Raw genomic sequence first — 21901 nt, 5'->3', positions numbered from 1 at the left:
CACCAACACTAACCACCACCAGCAACAATCCCCTCTAGTATCAACTTTGATGACTTCAAATTGAGGCTGAAATGCTTTTGAAGAGTGACGAGGAAGACACAGAGAGAGAGACAGACTGAGTGCACGTAATGAGTAGGTAAGAGTCAACTAATGACATGAAATATAACAGATGTAAATTACTAAACTATCGTGAAGTCTCTAAGCTTATCTGACTATGCCAGGAGGCAAACTCCACTCACTTTAGATAAGAGCATTCCAATAGCATCAAATCCTCAGTAGATCAATATTTATATGTCAAACGACATGAGGCATCAATAATGTTATACGTGGCATATTGGAGAGGAAAAGGTAAGTTTGCAATAAGCTGGAAAAGTATTCTTTGCTTTCAACAAATTTTTAACTTGTCATTTGTAGTGTAAAGTAAAAATTTTCTGTTAACAACTTAAGTATTTAACCCACAGCACAACCCAAACAGTTTATTTGTCTTAACAAGCGAATTCCTGTACTGTTTGCATACTTTAGGGAGTAAAGTTACCTCAGTTTAAAGCCCTGAATCCGCCACTCCTAATGTCAGTATTAAAAGGCCAAATAGCAAAAGTTTGGGTGTTGTAAGACAGTAAAGTTATCTTCACATTATTTGAAATATTTATCTAAAAAACTTATTAGTTATGTATAAACGAAAATGTCTAATATTTTTTTTTTTTTGAGTTTCGAAATGCAACTAGTGTCTCACAACTCCCAAAATTCCTTCACCTAACACCTTTTGCAGTGCATTAGTAAAACAGTTTTTGATTTTAATCTTTGTTTACTATCTCAAACTACTATAGATTCAAACTTGAAGTTATATATAGACGACGTTTTGCAATGGTTTCGATTTTTAAATTAAAGTTGTGATTGCTTTTAAAAAAAATAATCGAAGTAAAGTTGGCATTGTGGGCGGATTTGCCTTAGATCTAGAGATATGTCAAGCTAAAGGTAAAACCCTTTATCAGATTCGTAATAAGCTCGTCAAAATGCGTTAGAAGAGTTTAATATGCTCTTTGGGTCTAAGCTTGACCTCCTTTATGTATGCAGTCTAAACAGTTTTCAAAATCTATCTAAAATTGACTGTCTGTCTATCAAAACAAATTCTTCCTGTCTGGGAGTGAAAAGACTCATTATAGCATTCATTTTGTATGAATATTAAAACTCAATCTCTTTTCGGAATTCAAGCACTTTTCGTAATTAAACTCCCTCAAAAAACAAAATCAGAAATACAAATGGGGAAAAGGGACTCACACTCTCTACACTCATCCTTATTCCTTCAACTCAATCCTAGGAAAACTTTTTTGGGTGGCTACACAGACAGAACCAGAGTATTTTCACACGCACTTTGTTGAAGAATTTTGGTTACTCCTGGATTAAGTTTCATGGCTGGCATTGTATCCATTTCCAACTTTGATTCCCATTCTATTCTCATGGTCTCATCCTCTGATTCACTCCATTGGCTGATTTTTGTCCAAAAAAGTTCGAATGTGAACGACGTGATATTTGCTTAATTTTTGCCTCCAGGCAAGCTCCATGTTGTGGGGGAGGGGTTGAAGAGGAGTGGCAAATAATTATTTGCCCATTTGGGGTTGGCCAAGTTGTTGCTGTTGTTGTTGTTGTTTTCTCTGGTCTAACAACAGCCCCTCAGCTCAGAGGTAATTTGCACAGACAACAGCAATTGGTGGGCCCAAAAGGGAGTGCAGAAGAGATAGAGATTTGGGAGGAGGGAAAACAATTAGAATCGAAATCAAACGAAGCAAAACGGAAACAACATACACACGGATATACTTACACACACACACACACACACACACACACAAAGAGCCATAGACAGACATTGAGAGGGTAATCAGAATCACAATCGGATATCAGGTAAATGATTCTCCTCTTGTAAGCAAAAATGCAGTCAAGGATTCCAAAAGCAAGACCAAAAGGAGAATGGGTAACTAAAGTGGTTGAAATTGAACGTGGGAATATCATCTCTCAAGTGGGCCAAATAGAAAAGTGAAGCTTCTAGTTGAAAATTCATGTTTTGCTTTCATTTACATGGCCTACACAAGTTTCACAGTTATCCGAAGAAAAAAAAAAGAAAATGCTTGAAATCAATTTTATGGCCGCATTCAAAACAAACTCAAAACTTTATTTCTTACAATCTTTTCAAATATGAAAATCCTTGTGATTTTCAAAAGTCTTTTTGGACCTTTATCCAAACCAATTGACAATCCTTTTATTGTTTGAAATACAAATTTTAATTTTCTTCTGAAGATAAATTAAAAAGATATTTTGAATTTTGGTTTCATGATTCAAGAGACATCGCATTTTTGACTGGAATCAATTTGTTGACTTTCATTTTTGACTTAACACGCCTAAATCAAATCCAAAGACCATTTCGAATAATAATACAAATAATTGTTATTAATATAATTTTTTTAAACTCTGTTTAAGGGTTTAATATTCTATATTTTTGATTTTTACGTTACTTCTCCACTACTAATTAAAATTCAAAACGCATAAAAAGGGCGCCGATTTTTTGGCCAAGAGTCACACTTCATTAGCGCAGGTTATCTTGGCCTCCTCCCTCCACGACCACTTTCTGGGAGGGAGGGGTAACATTTAACATGCACATGGCGCAGACATTTGAAAAACGGAATACGGGAAAACGCAAAATCCCAGTCACGGAAAAACTGCAAAAAGTTCCACATGCAGACAGACGAACAGACAGGAGAAAGCCGAAGAAGTAGAACCAATGTGAAGAGTGGCAAATAATGAGGCGGAGGAGCACATAACCCCTTTAGCCAGTGTCAAAGGCAAAATACGAAATCGGAAGCGAAAACCAAACAAAAAATTTTCCAACAAGAGTCAAAGAGAGTGCAAAGGGAAGAGAGAGAAGAGAGTCGTGGGCTAAGGGGTGAGGAATGCCTCGGCATTGGGCGCCATAAATTATGCAGCACGCGGTAGTCGCTACTGCAATCTGATGCCCAAATGACCTCCTTCTCCTTCGATCTCAAAACCTCGATGCCAGGGACCAAAAAAAAATTTTTCGACTGCATTCAATTCCAGCCACAGAGCTTCCACCAATTCCCTGCTCTGGCCTGAAATTTTCCTACTGCCGCCAATGAATCGCATTGTTGTTTGCCGTTCTGGGTCGACAGCAAAGGTTTAGCCGTGAAATCTTTCGCCATGGCAGGCCTAGAGGACTCAATCATCTGATGCTACTTTTCCTTCTCTTCCTGGCATGCCCAAAAAAGTATGCTAAGTTCATGTATTGCAGCCCAGCTTTAGACCAAAAACAAAATATTGTATTGCATTTGGTATTAGATTAAGATATTTGGCATGGAAAAATATGGTAAATGATTTTTCCGTTCCCCGTAATCATATGTGAAAAAAAGGATTATACATATAATGAGATTCTTCTCCTTCCGACTAACTGAGGGTAAAAATTGGAATTTTGACTTTGATGGCGATTTATAACTTTGAGTTCATTTATGTAGACAAAAGGAGGGCCCCGTTTAGTAGAGGCTATGCCAGGCTATACCGCGGTGGCTTCAACATGAGAGAAGCCACACAAACTAGATCAAAATTTACCTCAAAAGTATATTAAATTGCAATTCTTCAACCAAGAATATCCTTTTGGGGGACTATATGGAAAACCAAATATTTTATAATAAGACTATTTTGAGTTTTCGTTCTTAAGTGAAGCGATTAAATTTCGCCTCTATCTAAATGGCTAGAGATTTTCCAAAAATATCCTTCTACCTAACCCAAAGAAATGTTGACTAAATTTTTGCTACAAAAACCTAAATCTAGCTGGTGAAACTTTTTACAGTTGCGCGTTGCACAAAAAAAACTTTAATCAAATTTCAAATCCATCAATGCAATTGCTGCCATTGTTGTTGCTATTCTGGTTTGCTGTTATTGTTGTTGTTGTTGTTGTTGTATCCCCCAAGGATTTGCCTTTACTTCAAAGTAATTAACGCCGATCCGAAACAGACGCCAATTTGCATAGCTGACCCTCGTTTTAGGTGCTACCCCCCTCTGGCGACCTCTCCTCCTTCCATCTACAAGCAAACTATAACTCAAGACAGTTAAATCCAGAGACCCACTGTGGGTGTCGACAGGGCAGAGGACAGAGGGGGGTAAACTTTCAGCTTGAAAACAAAACCTCTTGAATTTTAATTAAACGTTTTTATGCAAGGATCCAAGAAGCCATCGCCGCCTTCTTCTTCTGCTTCTTTCTCTTTTTGCTTGCATTTCTCATTTTTCTTGCCTTTTCCTTAGCATTTTCTGTATGTTTTCGTATTTTTTTTTGCTTTTGCTAAAAATTCATTTTGGTTGCTCGTCAGTTTTTGTTGTTGTTGCTATTGCATTTGAATTTTCGCCTTCTGCTTTCGTTAGCTGCTCTCTCTCTGGGTCCTCTCTGCGTCTGTTGCCTTGAAAGCGATTGCATTTGCGAATATTTTTCTGGCAGCTTGGCAGAAAAAATATTGAGAAGAAGAGAATTAAAGAAGGAGAAAGACTCCACCCCTGTCAGACTATCAGTGTGAGGGGGGTGTGGCAGGGGAGTTTGAACTGCCATTGACTGCACTCTGTAATTCAATTATCGACTCTTGGCAGTAAAAAGTGTTAATTATTAGTTTCCTTTCTGCTGCTTGGCAAGATGTCGCCCTTGCCCAACCGAGAAAGAGACAGTGAACAAGTAAACGATAGAGAGGGAGAGAGAGAGAGAGAGTCTGCTAATGAACTCCTTGTTTTCTTTTCTCCACTATCCAAGTTTCACTTCGACAAGCAGCAAAAAAAAAAAAAAGAAAATCTATATATATGCATTATAATTAAGGACTTCGTCATTGATGACAGTCACAGGAACTTGCACTTCCACTTGATCTGTGTCCTTATTCGTGCGTCTTCTATTCTCTCTTGTCGTTGTCATCATCATCATCATCCTTGGAGAGTCCTTGACAGCCAGCGCCTTGATAATTGATATTAATTTTTATCATATTTTGAGCTAATTAACTTAGGAAAGTTAGGAAAACGACAGCAGCAGCAACAGCAACTGAAGACACCAAGCGACAGCAGATCAAAACGATTTGTGTTGCATACTTTCGCGGGCTAAGCCATTGAAATATTTAGCATAAAATGTTAAGTTCTTAATTAATTGATAGAATAGTATTAATTAGTTAAACAGAAGGTAATTTAAGTTGGACTTCTTTTGGCTAATGCTTGTTTATAATTTTGTTGCTCCCATTTGTATGCTATGAAAATAAGCTAAGCTGGGATATTGGTCTGTTAACAATGTTGAATTAAAAAGTATTTTAGGGCATACGAGTTTAAATTAATAAACTTAAACATAATGCTGGGGCAGAAGTTTTTCAAAGTTTGCTCTAGCTAACTAACATGACCGTAATTTGTTCTCCAAAAATACATAACATTAAAAAAATTTCAATGCAATATACATATGTTAATCGGCAAATTTCAGAACTGCCGTATAATTAAGTGCTATAAATTGTGCTTCTAAAATAATTTTAAACATTTTTGTTGCATATCTTTAGGAGAAAAATTTCACACATTTTGCATTGTGTGAAGCCACCTGGGAATTTGATCGCAATCATTTTAACGCTTTAAATGATTGCATAATTTTTTTCAAAGAATTTGAAGACTTGGTTTTCTTCTAAGCTTATCAAAGTTTGATCCTTTAACCAAAAAATAGAAAAGTTTAGGAATCTTAATGATGCAACATTGTATCACTTGCTTAAAATTCTTGCCAATATTCGCAACGAAATTGGTAATGATAAATGTCAAAATTGGTTGCCGTTAATAATTTTCGAGGAAAAAACAAAGAAAATGAGTGGCAAGTCGCTTTGAATATTACCCAAAGGAAAAAGGACTCCATTGCCAAGGCGCAATGCTTTTGCCAAGGCAAACAAAGAAAATAAATTTTCCTAAATTCAATTTGCCTTGCCATCAATAACAAAAGAGGAATGAATATATTGAAAGGAAGAACAAGTACGTACCGAAGGGAGAAGGAGAGAGAGAGAGCTGTCAAAAAATTTACCAATCATTAAAAAAATACTTCCACTTCCGTTTCCTGTGCGGGGCCATTTTCTAATATGCCGCGATATATATATACATATATATATATATTTTTTTTTTTTTTTTGGCTTGTTTGCTGAAAGCTAATGCTGGCCACGTTCACCTCGTCCTTGGCGTCCAGCAAAAGGATCTAAAAGAGGAGCTGGAGCTGGAGATGCTGGCGGAGCTGGCCTGCCACAGTTAGTCATCTCATGCTGCTTTATGTAATTTATATCCTTGCTGCATTATCCTTTATTTACTTTACTTTCTTTTTTTCTCTCTTTCGCTCGCTGTCTCTTTATCTTTACGTTTTTTCTTTTACGTTTTTCACATTCCGCTGCTTGGCAAATTTATGTATAAAAATGAGCGAAATTGCAGAACACATTTTTTCCATTACTGAAAATAAATGTCTGAAGGATGTGCCTTAGGATGAGAAACACCGAAAGAGAGTGCGGCAGAGAGGGCATCAGGATACCGACAGGACTCTTAGATCAAAAAAAATCGCTTCTTACTGATGAGCTTCAATGAATTCAATCAGAATTCATTTGAATACAGTCCGTGCATACCAAAGAGGCGAGATTAAGTGTGCAAAAGGCTAAGCAGGACGACGGACGTAAAGACGACGAGGCGAAGAAGTGAAAGTGTCTATTGAGAAAGATGGCTAGAAGCAAACTCCTTTTGACTAATATGCCTGTGGGATTCACTTCATGGCGTTGGGCTGCGTTGGGTTGAAACGAATAAGTAATCAGCGCTAAGTTGGTAATTGAAAGCCCTGAGAAAATGATTTTGAGGTTGACTTTGTTTGTGGGGTCAACTGCCACAAATGTAAAGAAAAACTCTCACACACACACACACCTGGAGCTCACACACACAGACATGTGTGTAAATGTGCCTTAAGGTCACGAAAAAAAATAACAACACATACAGAGAGAGAGAAATGACACAAACAGTAAAACAACCAAAAGGCAGGCCGACAAAGAGGCAGTGAGACTTTTCTATCTCTCTCTCTCTCAGTTAACATGAGCTCACAAAAAATTATGTACAAAGATTAAGAAAGTAAAGAAAACGTTATCTGACTGTGTGTGGCCCTTGGGCCAAAAGTGTGGGCCATGAAAGTCGGTGGGTGGAGGCAGTTTGTGCCGTGTTGACAATTACTGCCGCGGGCAGACAACTGGAGATGGAGGAGCAGAAAGATGAGCCACACAGTCATCTGCTTGTCATAATGAAATTATGTTTTGTGCGGAAAGATGATTTTCGTTCGTTCTCTTTCTCATCTTTCCATCTTTTTGTATTTCATGCGCGCGCGTGTGTGTGTGTGTGTAAGATGAATCGTTAACTTTGTTGGCCATATAAAGAAATTCATATTCTAAAAATAAAATGTTGTTCGCAAAAACAACAAGACATCAAATATAATATGTGAGTTGTAGGTGCCTATAAATATAAACCTACACAAGATAAAATATGAATAATCAAAAGAGAAACAAGAAAAAAAGTATTTTTTTAAAGAGCAATTAAATTTGTTTTTCTTTTTTGCGATATAAAATGAAAAATTTTACGTGCAAATAAAACTTTTGAGCGTTTCCTTAAATGCACTGCTAATCACAAATACATAGAATTTGATTTTAAAACTTTTTAAACCAAGTTGGACTTATAAATTATGAAAATTTTGCTAAACATTTAGTATGTTTGGCTTCCAGCCTTTCTTTTAGCCACGGGACATTTTAAAATTTCGTTATATGCATGAAAAAAACTCATTCAATGCAATAGGAATAGAAAAAATGCCTATTTGGATATACTATTAGATCCATATAGATTTTTTAGATTGTTTTAAGTGAAAAGTCAAATTAAATCGGGGGAACAATATCACTCAAGTTCGACATTGAGTTCTGTTAAGGGTTAAATTGCAACAATCTCTACATCATGAGCTCAACAAACTAATATAGCTCTTTTGTAGATGATAGACAAGATTCCATTAACCTCAATACCCTAGCAATAACTAGAGGTGGACTTTATACCCAAACCCAAACAAGGCCATTCTCCTTTTGAGTCTTCTTTCTCAACTGCAAATTGCACTTTCGACCCATCAATTTCAAGGTTCAACTCAATCATCAATCATTTGTTCAATATTACCAAAGAATTAGCACACTGTGAGCAAGAATATTAAAGAATTTTGTTATTTTTATTTATTTTTTTGGGATTGATTCTTTTTTAGCCGCAAAATGTGCTTTATAATTTGTGGAAGCTTTCAAAAAGCAAATTTATCAATCATACGCCCCGTATGCCAAAGGGCAAAGAAGCCATGTTTAGTATGTGATAATGTGTGTGTGTTAATGTGTGCATAATAGACTGCTTTCAATGCACGCTTGCTGAGGCTGTCTTTATGCATTAATTTACCCCTTATTTTACATAGGATATATGCACGCAGCACAATATTAAGCATTTTTAAATATTTTACACCCTCTCATTGTGTATGAAAAGAGTTTATTAGTGCAACAGATTTATTCCTGGAGTTCGATTCAAAGAAGGCACTTGATATCGACAATTGGATACTTGTTTTTTTGAGATCGCTCCATCATTTTGTGATGTCCTTAGGAAAATGTTTCAATGTATAGTCGGGAATTTTGGCCAGGCCCTCCTCGAAGCAACTAATTGAGGAGGTAATAGGTTTACCACTCGGCTGGGAACAAAAAACAAATGAAAAAGAGGACTTGACAGAAGGAAAATGAATGACTAGCTTATTTAAGACGAACGAAGAAATCAAGTTGTTGTTGTAAACATCCAAATATTTGCTTATACTATTCACATAATAATCGAATTCTTGTAGACACTAATCATACGGAATTTATATACCTACATATTCACTTACTTAAAGCCCCTTCTCAGGTTTTTGGTCTTAAAATTTAAAAAAGTTTAATATGGAACTTAGATCTGATCTTAATTTAACAATTTTGTTTTTACTTCTTCAATTGCATATTAATCACTTAATTGATTGCTTCATTAAAATAATTCGTGTAAATTAATGAAATGTTTAAATTTACTTACTAATGGTTCATATTGCTCTTAACATATTAGAGATTAAAACAATTATTTGTGAGTTTAATGAGAAAATTGAATATAACTTTTCATTCTGCTTACTAAAGTGGCAACGATTTGAAAACGAATAATTAAGATTCGAATCGAAAACGCGAACAAGTATTAATCAAATCTCTCAGATTTGATCAACTTTCTAGGATATCAAAAAACAATGCAAAAAGTATTTATTATTATTAGTTTTATAATTACAAAATGTAGTCGAGGCAAAGTTGAATTTAAAGTCCTTTATTATAGGAAAAGTTTATACATATCTAAAGCAAACAAAACTGCTTAGTTTTTGATGATAACATAAGGAAGGTCAGGATAAAAGATTTCAAAAACAGAATATCGAAAACCAGATTGCTTCACTTAGAGGGAAACCTCCTGTTTATTTCTGAGTCTGAAGTTTTACAGCCATTATGAATGGTTTTTTTTTTGAGGTGTGATCAATCTGTTGTGAACCTTGCACTCAATATTTTCTTAGCTAAAGTTTTCCATGCAGCAGATAAAAGAGCTTGAAGTCTTTTTTAAAGTATTTGAAGTGAAAATAGCTTTTGAAAGATTTTAAGTGGAAAGTAATATGTAGATTTCCCATTTTCTGTAGGGTATCCGTTGAGTCTTCAATCGATCATAATCTGCCTACAGATTTTCTTTATTATTATTATTATTTGTAGTTGTTGTTGCTGCTGCTGTTTGGTTGCTGCTGTATTACATTTTAAAAATATGCACAGCAACTAAAAGTATTTTTCACACAAATTGAGTTTGTCGCCTACAGCCCAACTTCCCCCTCCCCGTCTCTTAACTCCTCCCACAATCAACCTCTACTCTCCTGGGATAGGGAGGAGAAAAAGTTGTCGCTGTTTTCGTCATCATCAGGGGAGCTGCTGCTGCTTTTCCTCCATCATCTCCTCTTGCTGCTGATGTTGTTGGTGCTGCTGCTGCTTTTGGCATTGCCAATTTTGCTGCCAGTCATCGCAGGACATGGAAAATTTGCTGCCATTGCCACGTCACTCACTCAGCAACGAGGTGTGGGTGGGGCTTAAGGTGGTGATATTATGGGCGTGGCATAATTTAATAGAGTCGGTAATATCAATAAATTTTAAAAGCCTTTTAATGCGCATCGATAAATATGTAAAAACCATCAAGCAACCATCGCCCCGCCCCACCGATTCCCCTTTCCCCATTCTTCTATAATTAAGTATGCTGAGGCGAAATTTTTACATTTCCATATAAAAAATGGCGAACAAAAACTGAATTAAAATCAACTTATCTTGATGGAAATCATATGCAATTTAAATATACATATGGACATCTATATATCTTTACAGTTATTGAAAGTGAAATTTAAATTTTTCCTTATGTGAAAAATTAAAGAAAAACTTTAGCCAAAGAGTGGAAATCCCCCATGGAAATTTCGCGCTTCAAAAAGAAAGCATACAAGAACGAGAAGAAAGAAAAATACCACACACAAAATAGATGGCATGTGCATGATAATAAGTAGCAACAGTAGAAAGGGCCAGCGTGGGATTGAGGGGATGCTTAGGGGGAGGTGGGGCAACAGCGATGGCAACGATAAAAAGCGTTGAACGCTGTCGTTCATATGCAAGCGAAACAATGCAACAAACCACAAAGCCAAACAGAAGGAAGAGATGGCAGAGAAGGTTTTGTGGGGTTCGGAGGGGGGAGTTTTCGGTTGCCACCAAAGACAATGGCTGAATGTAACCAACGAAAATTCATGGCATTAGGGGAATGCCAAACGAGCTGGGCAACAAGGCAAAAACACAAAAATAAAATAAAGAAACAGCTGGAGCAATGATTGAAGTTAAATTAATACGAAAACGACTAACAAGATACCCTTTAAAGTCGAAAGGGCGTTATTTCTTTTTGAAATATCGTAGTTCAGCTAACAGCCATTCACCAGCTAACCATGTCATAAAGACGATCGAAATATTTCAAAACATCATTTAGACCAGTTCAATAAATGTAGATTCGAGAAAAACGCCTTTGAAAGGACTATGGCTGGTTCCATTGATCGACATAGCAGGTGTTAGGCAGCTCATCCTGTGTTTCTCCGGAATGTGCTCACTATCCTTTAAAGTTTAAACCACGAAGAACACCATGAATAGGCACCAAAAGCTACATTCTAGATGTAATGATAAGCTAGATTGGGGAATAAATTTAACATCTTTATTTCTAATCTTATATCCTCAACTTAATGCCTCATCGAACTACCCTCTCAAATACCCTTTGCAATTCAACACTATGCCCAATGGACTCGCAGTTTGTTGTTGTTGTTGTTGTGTGTGTGTATGTCTGTGTGTGTCTTTCTTAGTTGTTGACGATTTGGTAACTGCAGCAGTTAGCTGTATTCTCCCTCACTACTCCCGTTTGTCTACTCCTCCAGCCTGCCCGTGACTTCCTTAACCATTTTCGAGTTGCAACTCTTGGTCTTCAGTTTTCTGGTTTTGGTTTTTGCCTTTTGCCAAGTGCCTTTTGGCTTATAAAATATTTAAACGTTTTGTGGCTTTTTCGGTCGCAACATATTTGCAACAAAAGTGGGCAAAAGTACAAGAAAAGAACTCTCTTTTTTCCCTTACCATTTACTTTTTTTTTGGTCGAAGTTGAAAGTTGCGCCCTGGCGTATGCTATTAATATTATGCGACAGCTGTTGGACTGCTTAAATATTTACTCAATACGCAAAAAGAAAGAGAAAAATAAAAAACAAAGAGGATGGGAAAAAAATTTCTCGCTTAGAGCGTGTATCCTCCATATACATACTTGTCTCTCTTGGTCGTCCTCTTGATATGCTAATACGGTTATGGTTACTGCATCAGCTTCAGTTTCAGCTCCTGCTACTGCCTGCCTGCCATTGGTGGTTTCTATTCTTTTGCGGTTGTCCTTGTCGCTTGTCGAAGACAAAATTTCATTATGCCAATTACTTGCATCAAAGCAGCTGGGATAATTGACTTTGCTTAGCGAACACCATACCAAACCTACCTCTCCCCTGCCCAACTCTCATCATCGTATTAGATTTTCCATGAGCTCAAGTCTCTCTGTCTTTACCCCGTCCCCACTTTTCCCTTTTTCCGTTTGCTGGTTCTGCCTAAAATAATTAAACTTAATTGACACTTTTTCGGCATCACCTTTGTCCTGGCCTTCTAATGAGCTTAACTTTTTAGTCATGCTTAGTTTTTACTGTAGCTCAGTTACAGTTTTACACCATGATGAGCATCGGTGTCACTTGCATCGTTTCCCATAATCAAAAAAGGGAAAGACTGACACAGAGAAAGAAAGAGAGAAAACGAATTGAAAGAAAATAAGTAAAAGTACTTGACGCAAAATTTTACAATTTACGCTGTTAAAAACAACTTAAGTATGCCTAATTGCTGCAGATAATAATAAATGTTATGATTGTATAATAAACACACAAACGGCACACAGACATTTTATTGTCTACTTTTAGGGCTATCTATATATTTCATTTCGTCCATTTTACATTCTTAGCATCATTTCGATTTTCATTTAAAATACATTTAAGTCAAATTTTAATATCATTTATAAAATATATATTATGCTGAGTTCAATTTGTTGGTAGCCGGATTCAAAAAGGATTTTGAGTTAAGCTAATGAGAGAGAAGAAAAAGAAATAGACATGATTTGGATCCCTTTTCGATGTCTGTCTAAAAGTCAACTTATTCGTAATTCGTAAGTTCAAACGAAAACATTCGAATTAATATTTTATTTTTTCTAAATTTTTCTTTCCCATTTTCTTTTGGTCGAAATCGAAATTCTTGTATAGCCCAAAATGAAGTTCTATCCCGATGAAGATGTTTGGTTCTATGTGGATAAGCCAAGCTGCATGAATAGCTATCAGAAGTATCCAAAGAGTCACAATTGGAAACTCTATGATAGGTACAGCAGTCGAGTGATGATGTACTGGCGTGACATTGAGGGCTCCAAAATGGCGGATGTAAAGCGCAAGGACTTATATTTTACCAATTGGCCAAAGAACCGTATACGTCCGCAAGCCTGTCTGGGTATGCTATATGCCACAGGACATCGTTTCATACGTTTAGCTCAGGCAGAGCCCTCTGGCTTCAAGTGTGCACCGCTGCCAGTGAATTTGGCTCAAGCGAGACACATTAAGGGTAAGAATTGCAATTAAAAGACTTGATGGTTTCAATTGAATATATCTTCTCTCTTGCAGTTGAATTGCGTAAGAAACGCAAACGTGACATGAAGGCCGCCAAGAAGGCCAAACTGGAGGCCAAGAAAGCCAAAAATAATAAGGATAAGGGTAAAGGCAAAGGTGGCAAAGGTGGTAAGGGTGGCACCCAATCAAAAGTCATCACGTATAAAAAATAGAAAACTTTAACCATATTTACTTTGTATTCCTGAAATATCTGCCTATTGGTTTACTAATTGACTTTTTGTTTACAAAAGGGTTAGTCTTTTATTGCACACCAACTACCTACACACACACATATACAAACCCTATTAACTTAAACATAAACAAAAGTGATAGAAGATAAGTATTATAGCCAGTATTAAACAGCTATGAAATGGATGATACTTGATTTTTAAGATATCTGCTATTTAAAAAAACTAATTTTATTGTATATTTTGTCTCTTTCCCTTCAAGTCTCGAAACATATTTAAACCAATTTACTGGTTCAGCATATCATGGACTTATCAAATTGGTTTTAAGCTTTTTTCCATTACATTCTGGCTTAAGTTTAAATACTACTGATTTCTGGGACTTGTTAATCAGTTATATTGTTAAAGTTAACAATTTAGTTTAATCTTACACAAAGATAAAGTTTAAAAACTGTTGGACTTGATTTTCAATGTATTTGATAATTTTCTCTTCTCAAATTTAACTTTATATTAAGGGTAATTTAAAACTTGTTTTTACTATTCATATAATTCCTTTTGAAAAAGACAAATTTGTAAGTAAGCCAAGAAAACGCATCAAGTAACGCAAATACATAGAGGAAAAGAATAATAACTAAAGCAAAACTGATAAACAATATATTAAAAATTACTATTGGAAATTACAATATTTACTAATAAAATTAGATATTTAACTAACTAAAAACAAGTACATTAAGTTGTTTTCTTGTAGTACCTACTTTTTCCTGTAATGTAAAACAATACAAAATGTGAGAAAAGTAAAGAATCTGGACAGTAGGTCAAGCGAAATTTAAGCAGCTATAAGAATGAAACATAAGGAAGAAATAATATCTTCTAGAAATCAAGCAATAATATCTTTAAGAAAGGCAAATTGAAGTTTGTGAATAACCCTACTGATACGACTTATTTCATGTAGGGTATTTTGTGGTCAGTGTATCATTTGAATGAATATATTTTTGGCTGATTGCCTGTATTGCAGCATTTAATTGAATTAATTAATGGCACATTTCATATTCATCATTTCTCTGTATCCACTTGCTCTCCCTCTTGTCTCCGCTGAAGTTTCCCCCCTCTTGCTGATTGCAATCGTGTGTTTTCTTCAATTTTAATACATACATATACATATGTATATAACCATTCATACATACGAACGTTTTCCCCCCTGTCGTATTCTTTTTTATTTGGCACAAATCAACGAACTGCAAAATTCAATTGAAAATCGTTGAATGCAAGTTAATCAGTTCGCTTGGTTACGCTAATTATGTGGCCAAATGGTAATCAGCATTCGGCAACGGGAATCGGAAAATGATTATCCAATATATATATATAGGTGTATACACAAATATATATACCCATATACTAATATATGTATATACACGTATTGGATGAGGATAGGGGCAAATTATTTATTGCATTTGCCAATGTGATGTGACTTCTGTGTGGGTGAACAAAACAAAAGGGAAAACAAAAGTTAATTATATTTAAATTGAATTATCAACAAGTATTTAAAATATTTATTTAATTTTATCAATCAATTAGTGTAATTTTAAAACAAAAGGAAACACCATTAATTCATCAGTTAAAAGTTTTTTTTGTGTCAAATGAATTGGAAAATTGAAAGGGCATTTAATTTTCTTAATATCAATATAAAAATTTAATTTTAGCCTTGAAATTTAATGAGATGATTTAAAAATTTGTGCCAACCTAATTAATATCTAATGTAATTACAATAATCTTTCTGTACAAAATCTCGCTTTGAATATTTTGTCATTCAAGAATTTTTTCAAATATTTTTCTCAAATTTGAAATGTCTTTACAACATTTCACTTCTTTGATTTTAAAGCTTCTTCTCTAAGATATATTTGCTTACATTTTTGTTCTAAAATTTAAGAAATATGGCTGAGAGGATGTCACAAAAATTTCATCATGAGGATCGGCAGAATTTTGTTTCGACACCCATGAGTCTGCCCCTCTTTATGGTCTCACGTAAGAATATAAACCAAACTGACTCCTTTCCTCTGAGTTTCAATATATTTTCTCTTTCCAGGCAATCGTATACGTGTCGATAGTTTGGATCGCGTGAAAAAACAATTTCACTTGGCTGGCAAGCATTATAATAAGGATTGTCAGAATGAGAATCGTGGTTTGGGTCCAAGCGCTGCAACTTTGGATCGTTATCGTCATGTTACAGGCCACGGCAAATCCTTTTGCAAATTAAACCCAGAGAAGCGTATTCTACGTCAAAATCGTGATTTGACCACCACCAGAGATTGGCAGATGGCACCGAATCGTTATGGCATACCACCAATACCCTATCAGAGTAGAATGGGTTCCAAGGGAACCATATTCCCCAAGCAACATATACAACGTTCACGTGTTACTACGAAACCTCCTCAATATACTTTCTATGAGCTGCCATCGGATTTGGAGAAAGTTAATCGCAGTGAGAATAGGCATAAAGGTGTATTTCTTTCAAGTAAGTGGTCATTAGTCGTATCGTAAAGGTTATTAACGATTACTTAGTGAATGTGACCAGCTTGGATGCTTATTTAGGGTTTCGATTAATATAACGATTCATGTGTACAGATTTTAAAATGCTTCTTAAACGTTTCGGTTAACAGATGCCCGTGAACGACGTCCCACATCCCGGAACATGGTATCCAGTGTGAATGGTTGCTGGCGTGATCCTACCCATCCCGGACCCTGTGATACTCATACCTCGCGACATGAACTATGGGCTAATGTGTCACCCGTTATGAAAAGTCAGAGACCTAATCCTCATCTTTTTCTGCGCAACTCTTGTGTGCCTACCAAGCCAAGCACTATGATCCAACGGCATATATCATTTGAACCTGGACCCGGACGTTATGAGACACGTTATGCCAATGTTTGTCCTTGTCCATCGGGCAAGATTAATATGCCGGGGCTCCAGCTACAAATTGATGCACAGAAACGTTTGAAATTTCGTCGTTTACCCTTTAAGCGTATCAATCCGAAGACTTTTTGTGAGCCAGATTGGCGACATGTTCCTGGGGCGGGACATGAGCATATTTTCCGGATGGGTAAACATGATTTGCCGCCACCCAAACCGAAATTAGATGCCGCAAAAAAGCAGCCTGAGAAGCATTTAAATCTTTTTGCCGATGGCAAATATTTAAATATGTTAAATAATCCCACGCATCATCCGATTTCTTTAAGGGATTATCCTCTGCCAACATATGAACCGAAAATCGTGTATAATTGTGTGGCCAAGCGTGTGGCACGCAAACAATTGCGAAACAATAAGAAAATTGCCTTCAATAGTGGACAAGAGCGTTGGAAGGATGGCGATCGTCCATTACAGCTGACGACCGCCCAGATTGAGGCTATTAAGGAGAGTTTGCCACCTGAAAGACGACTAGTCGATAATCCCATTCAATTGCGTCGTTCGAAAATTGTTAGCAAATTATCCCATGTACCAGAACATCAGAAGGTCACATATTTGCCAAAGTTACGAAAGCGTCTATTCAAATTTTTACCCATTCCTGGGGCCAGAGTTTTGGTCACGGATAGTGATATACGTCCAGATATAACATTCGATCCTGATCATCCGACTGGCATGTATCGCAAAAAACTCGACGAGAAACAATTCTTTTTGGATAGCGTTCTAGCGGCTGAAGAAAATGCCGAAAGAGAGGTCATTAAGTCGGAGGACGTACTTCAGCGGGCTAGTGCCTTTAGCGTTTTTGGCCGTCTCAATAGCCTTAATAACTCGGATCAGGCAATTGTTACAAGGAAGAGTCTTGTTAAACTTGTCGAGCCCAATCAATTGCCAGAGAAGGCACCGTCACCAGCTCAGGCTGGCACTCCTAAAAGTGTGCCGAAGGAGCCAACTGTTCCGCCCCTACAAGTGTCGGTTCAACCTTCCCAAAATATTCTTGTAAGTCCTCCTATATCTGCTGCCGCTCTAGATATAGGGTCTGAAAATGCTCCCGAAGCTGCTCCAGACTCAGCTCCTGCTGAGCCATGAGGTCACACAATTAAAATTTCACAAAGATCGGATACACACACACACACACACGAGCCACGTTTACATAGTTTCCTTTTGTGATTTATGCTCCATGCTCCAGTAAATTTAGTCTCATACCTCGTATCCCTCTTTCCACCCATCACTAAAAATGTTGGCATTTAAAAATGATGACGAGAGAATGGCTAAAACTATATTTACAATAAAATGTTAAGAGGGAATACGAAATATGTTTTGACAAATTGTTAACTTAAATATACGTATCATTTCCTAATAGTGTTGAAAGCAAAAAAAAAAAAACTGAATTTAATTGGTTTGTGTACAATAAAAATTAAATTGTTTGGTTATTAATTAATAGTTTTAGAGTTATAGTGGAGAATATTGGCTATTATATTTCATACTAGTCCTTAGGAACTGAATTTAATAGGTTCTACTATTTGAGAGAGAGAAATCTACTCATCGTCGTTATTTGTCTCTAGTCTCTTTCTTACCAGTTGTTGTCCTTGATTCTTTCTTCATAGATAACTATTGAAAGATCCATGTTTATCAATTCTTATGTATGAAACTTTCTATCTCAATCCTTATATATCAAGGATTTATCTTTAGAATTGAGTTCACTGAAAACAATATTTTAGATGGGTATATATTAATAATTTTTTATCGGTCCACATATAATTATGTGTTTGTCGTTGGTTTTTAATCTAATACTGCTTTTAGACGAATCTTGTCGTTGGAGTGTCTCTCCATAGCTATATCTAGCTATATATAATTATACTACTAACGATTTAGGTTGGTCGTGAAATATGGAGATTATTTTAACCAAAACTTAGTATTGAATCGTTTTACTAAGTTTGCTGTTGTTCACAGAATATTCTTTATTAAGTTTAATTATCACAAGGTTAAAAGATATTTTAAATTTGAAGTTGAAATCATTAAAGCTAAATTCCTTAATTGTATGGCCGGAAAAAGGCCGAAATTGGCAGCACTAGGACGACCACCAACTGTGAGCCATGCGCCTTTTGCTCTGCTGCTATCATAAAACAGCCGAAAGTAACTTTTGACCATAAAATAAATAACTTTTTAACTGTCCATCTCTACGCTATAGACCATGGCCCCCTCCCGTCTAACCTTTGGCCAACTTGCCTTCCTATTCCAGAAGCCGAAGTCGTGTGTGTGTGCTGCTGCTGCTGCACACAAAAAGGTCAAAACGAAATAATTAAGTTTTCCAAACGTTTTGCGGGAATCTGTAATCGTGTTCTGTTACTCTCGAAGTCCCCCTCCTGATTCCCTTCTCTCTATCTCTCTCTCTCTCTCTTTTACCGTATATCCATGAGTATACATACATATATCTCATGCTCTTGTTCTCTTTCTCCTCCCTGCTCACTCCTGAGGAGGGGGTCTGACTCTCTACGTGTGGCCATTAAAATTTCGTATAATATCTCGTTGCCTAGATTGTAAAACATAATCTGTTATCAATTATTTTAGTCAAGCAAAGAGAGGAGGTGCAGGCTTGGCAAAGGTTGGGGGAGAAATGGTTTTTCTTCTTTTATTTTTGGGTGGGGCAGAGAGAGAATTGGGGGGTCTTGAGGTTTGTTGGAAAACTTGCAAAACGCTCACATTGCAGTTAGAAAAACTTTACCACATATTTATGACTTGGTTAACATTTCTGGCTTGTAAGCAATTTCATTTCATTCGGCGCGAGGTCATAAAAATGGGTCGATTTGGGTCTCAATTTTCTGAATTGAATGAAAAATCTCTTTTACCCGTGTCTGTGTGTGTGTGTGTTGGTTTTACAAAACTTAATTGAGTTGCCAAGTCAGCATATAGATGAACATTTTTTGATGACTTCAAGTCAGCCCTTCCTTTCTCTGTATTTCTCTGGTTTCCTTCCTTTTTCTTTCATTTAACTTTTAGCTTAAATTTCCTCCAATCATTGTGCCTAGATTTTTCATTTCATTCTCTTACTTATCTTTCTCTTTCTCTATATCTAGTTATTTCTCTTTTCAAACTACTACACTTCGACTAAAACACTTCTATTTAAAATTTGTGCGTGTTATTCTTTTTGTTATGCCTTTGCGACATTTTCCTGGTAGCTCGCTAATGCGATCAATTCCACCCATAATGCGCTGGTCCAGTCATAGGGCAAATTGTTGGAAGCATCCGTATGTCTACGGTACAAACAATTTGGAATTATGTCAAACCAACGGAAGGCCGACGTCTGCGTATCAATGGAAAACAAATACCAAGCAACAACAATTGCAATCAAATGGACAAATTCAAAATCAAAATCAAATGAAACCAAATGAATATACTCAAACAAAATACAAGGGAACTAGATTGCAACGCAAACGCTCTTGGTTGATGAAGCGATCGGAATGTGATAAGAAACTTGACTTGGCTGCTCTTTGCCGCAAAACATAGATGGGATGGGATTATATATAGTATACGAATACAAAGATATATATATTTACCTTCAGATGTCAGGAAATATGGGAACGATGAGCATAACTTTCTATCGCTTTAACAAAATTCTGAATGGGCTTAAATTTACCTGATGATTTTGGCATTATGTCTGTTACGTATTGATTTATGGACTTTGGTTTTCTGGGTATTTACAATGCATGTCGTTTCCTATCCTATTAAAGTAGACTTAGAAAAAAATTTCTCATAATATAGAATCTTATAAAATCCAACGAAAATTTATGAAAGAAGTTTACCATTTTACAATAGATCGAAGTAGAAGGTTATAAGAAATTCTCTTTAAAAGTTTAATTATTACATGAAAATGATCTTAAACTAGAATGATATATTCACTGTTTTAATCGATGAAGAATTTCATAATTGATGCATGCTTGTTTGGCATCAGATGAAATTTCGTGAGACAATATTGTAGGTTTACATATGTATATAAGGAGAGCATTGGGATGACAGTGCGTATGAGTAATATATTTTAAAGTTATTTTCATTTCAGTCTTGTGTAAGTAGGAAGAGCAATGGTATCTTAAATCCCTTTGTAAAAATACTTAAATATTTTCTTAAATTAATGATTCCGAGATATAGCATTTGATAAAAAAAGATTAAAAATTCAATTCTGAAAGAATAATTTAGGAAAGGCCTGAATAGCCGGATAAATTAATCGAAATCGAAATTAATAAAAGATCGAAATCTAGAAAATTTTTTAAAATTTTGTTTTTACATTTAAGGCTTTATGATTTTTTGATTGACATAAGACAAGACGGGAACAAAAGTAGAACTTTTTTTTTTGCTTAAAAATAAATGAAAATTACTTTATTTATGTTGTGGAATGCAATTCAACTTGGCTGATTAACAATGGCAGACAGCAGATTTATACACACATACATATGTATGTGCACACACACATATTTGTAGACATTCCCTACATAGGGATGACTTTTGGTTAGTTTTTCATGCTGAAAAACTTTAAGAGAAATTATTATGGTTAATGCTTGCGCCATTGTCATCGTCATTTGTTTGGCTGTGCAAATATTTTACACGCCACGCACACACACACACATACATACACGCCGCACAACATTGGAGCACAACAACAGACAAAGCCAAAGCGCACAAGTAAAAGTAAATTATAAGCAAAAGCCAACAATGCAGCAGCATCATGTTGAAATGCAACTGATTGTGCGCGAAAAGTTTTTTGTTGTCGAAAGAAACAAGTGGGGGTAAGGGAAAGAGGGAGGGGGAAAAACACAACTCCAACTGTATGAAAAGAAAAACCCCAAAGAAGCAACCAAGAAGACAGCTCACGGTTTTCGGTTAACATGAGTTATTATTACAGTGTGGCAAAAGAAAAGGAATGACTGGAAAAGAAAGACACTGCCACTGCTGACTCTCTCTCTCTCTCCCTCTCTCTACCGCTCTCTTTCTCTATGCCACATCTTTTCATGTAGTTCAAAGTAAAGCCAAAATAAGAATGAGAATGGCAAGGTGGGTGGACGTATGGTTCAATGTAGAAGTAGGAGCGGGGATAGGGCCGAGTGTTACTCTTTTTGTTGCCTTTGTCATGAGTCCGTTCTGTGATAGATGTCAAACAATACTCTCAAATAAAGGTTTAATGGTTTGGTTGGTATTTTAATTTCTAAGAAGTAGAAAATGACTTTTAATATGAAATGTTTTTAGTAATTCGTAACGTAGATAGAAAAAAATGGCCTTTCGTTATTTCTTCAAGGCTCTAGGATGCCTTTTAAATATGTCTACTAATTTGGTTTAGTAAGATTTTTGGGTAATCATTACTGTCAAGGCTGGAAATTAGATAACAAGGTATTATATATATATTAATATAAC

At 36.0% G+C, this 21901-nt stretch overlaps 2 protein-coding genes across 2 annotated transcripts; both read left to right on the top strand.

Moving 5' to 3' along the window:
- The first annotated feature begins 12875 nt into the window (after window positions 1-12875).
- On the top strand, window positions 12876-13607 carry LOC137577628 (uncharacterized). Its single transcript, XM_068291148.1, has 2 exons — window positions 12876-13313; window positions 13373-13607. The coding sequence occupies exons 1-2, from the start codon at window positions 12971-12973 to the stop codon at window positions 13528-13530; spliced, it is 501 nt and encodes a 166-aa protein (XP_068147249.1). The 5' UTR covers window positions 12876-12970; the 3' UTR covers window positions 13531-13607.
- A 1768-nt stretch (window positions 13608-15375) lies between these two features.
- On the top strand, window positions 15376-17878 carry LOC137576866 (uncharacterized). The gene is made up of 3 exons (XM_068290199.1): window positions 15376-15564; window positions 15626-16054; window positions 16200-17878. Exons 1-3 carry the CDS (start codon window positions 15474-15476, stop codon window positions 17585-17587), a joined length of 1908 nt encoding a protein of 635 aa, XP_068146300.1. The 5' UTR covers window positions 15376-15473; the 3' UTR covers window positions 17588-17878.
- The last annotated feature ends 4023 nt before the right edge of the window (window positions 17879-21901 follow it).

The sequence above is a fragment of the Drosophila tropicalis genome, unplaced genomic scaffold, assembly GCF_018151085.1.
Source record: "Drosophila tropicalis isolate 14030-0801.00 unplaced genomic scaffold, ASM1815108v1 contig_593, whole genome shotgun sequence".
Taxonomy (NCBI): Eukaryota; Metazoa; Arthropoda; class Insecta; order Diptera; family Drosophilidae; genus Drosophila; species Drosophila tropicalis.
This window is presented reverse-complemented; position numbering and strand designations above follow the sequence as displayed.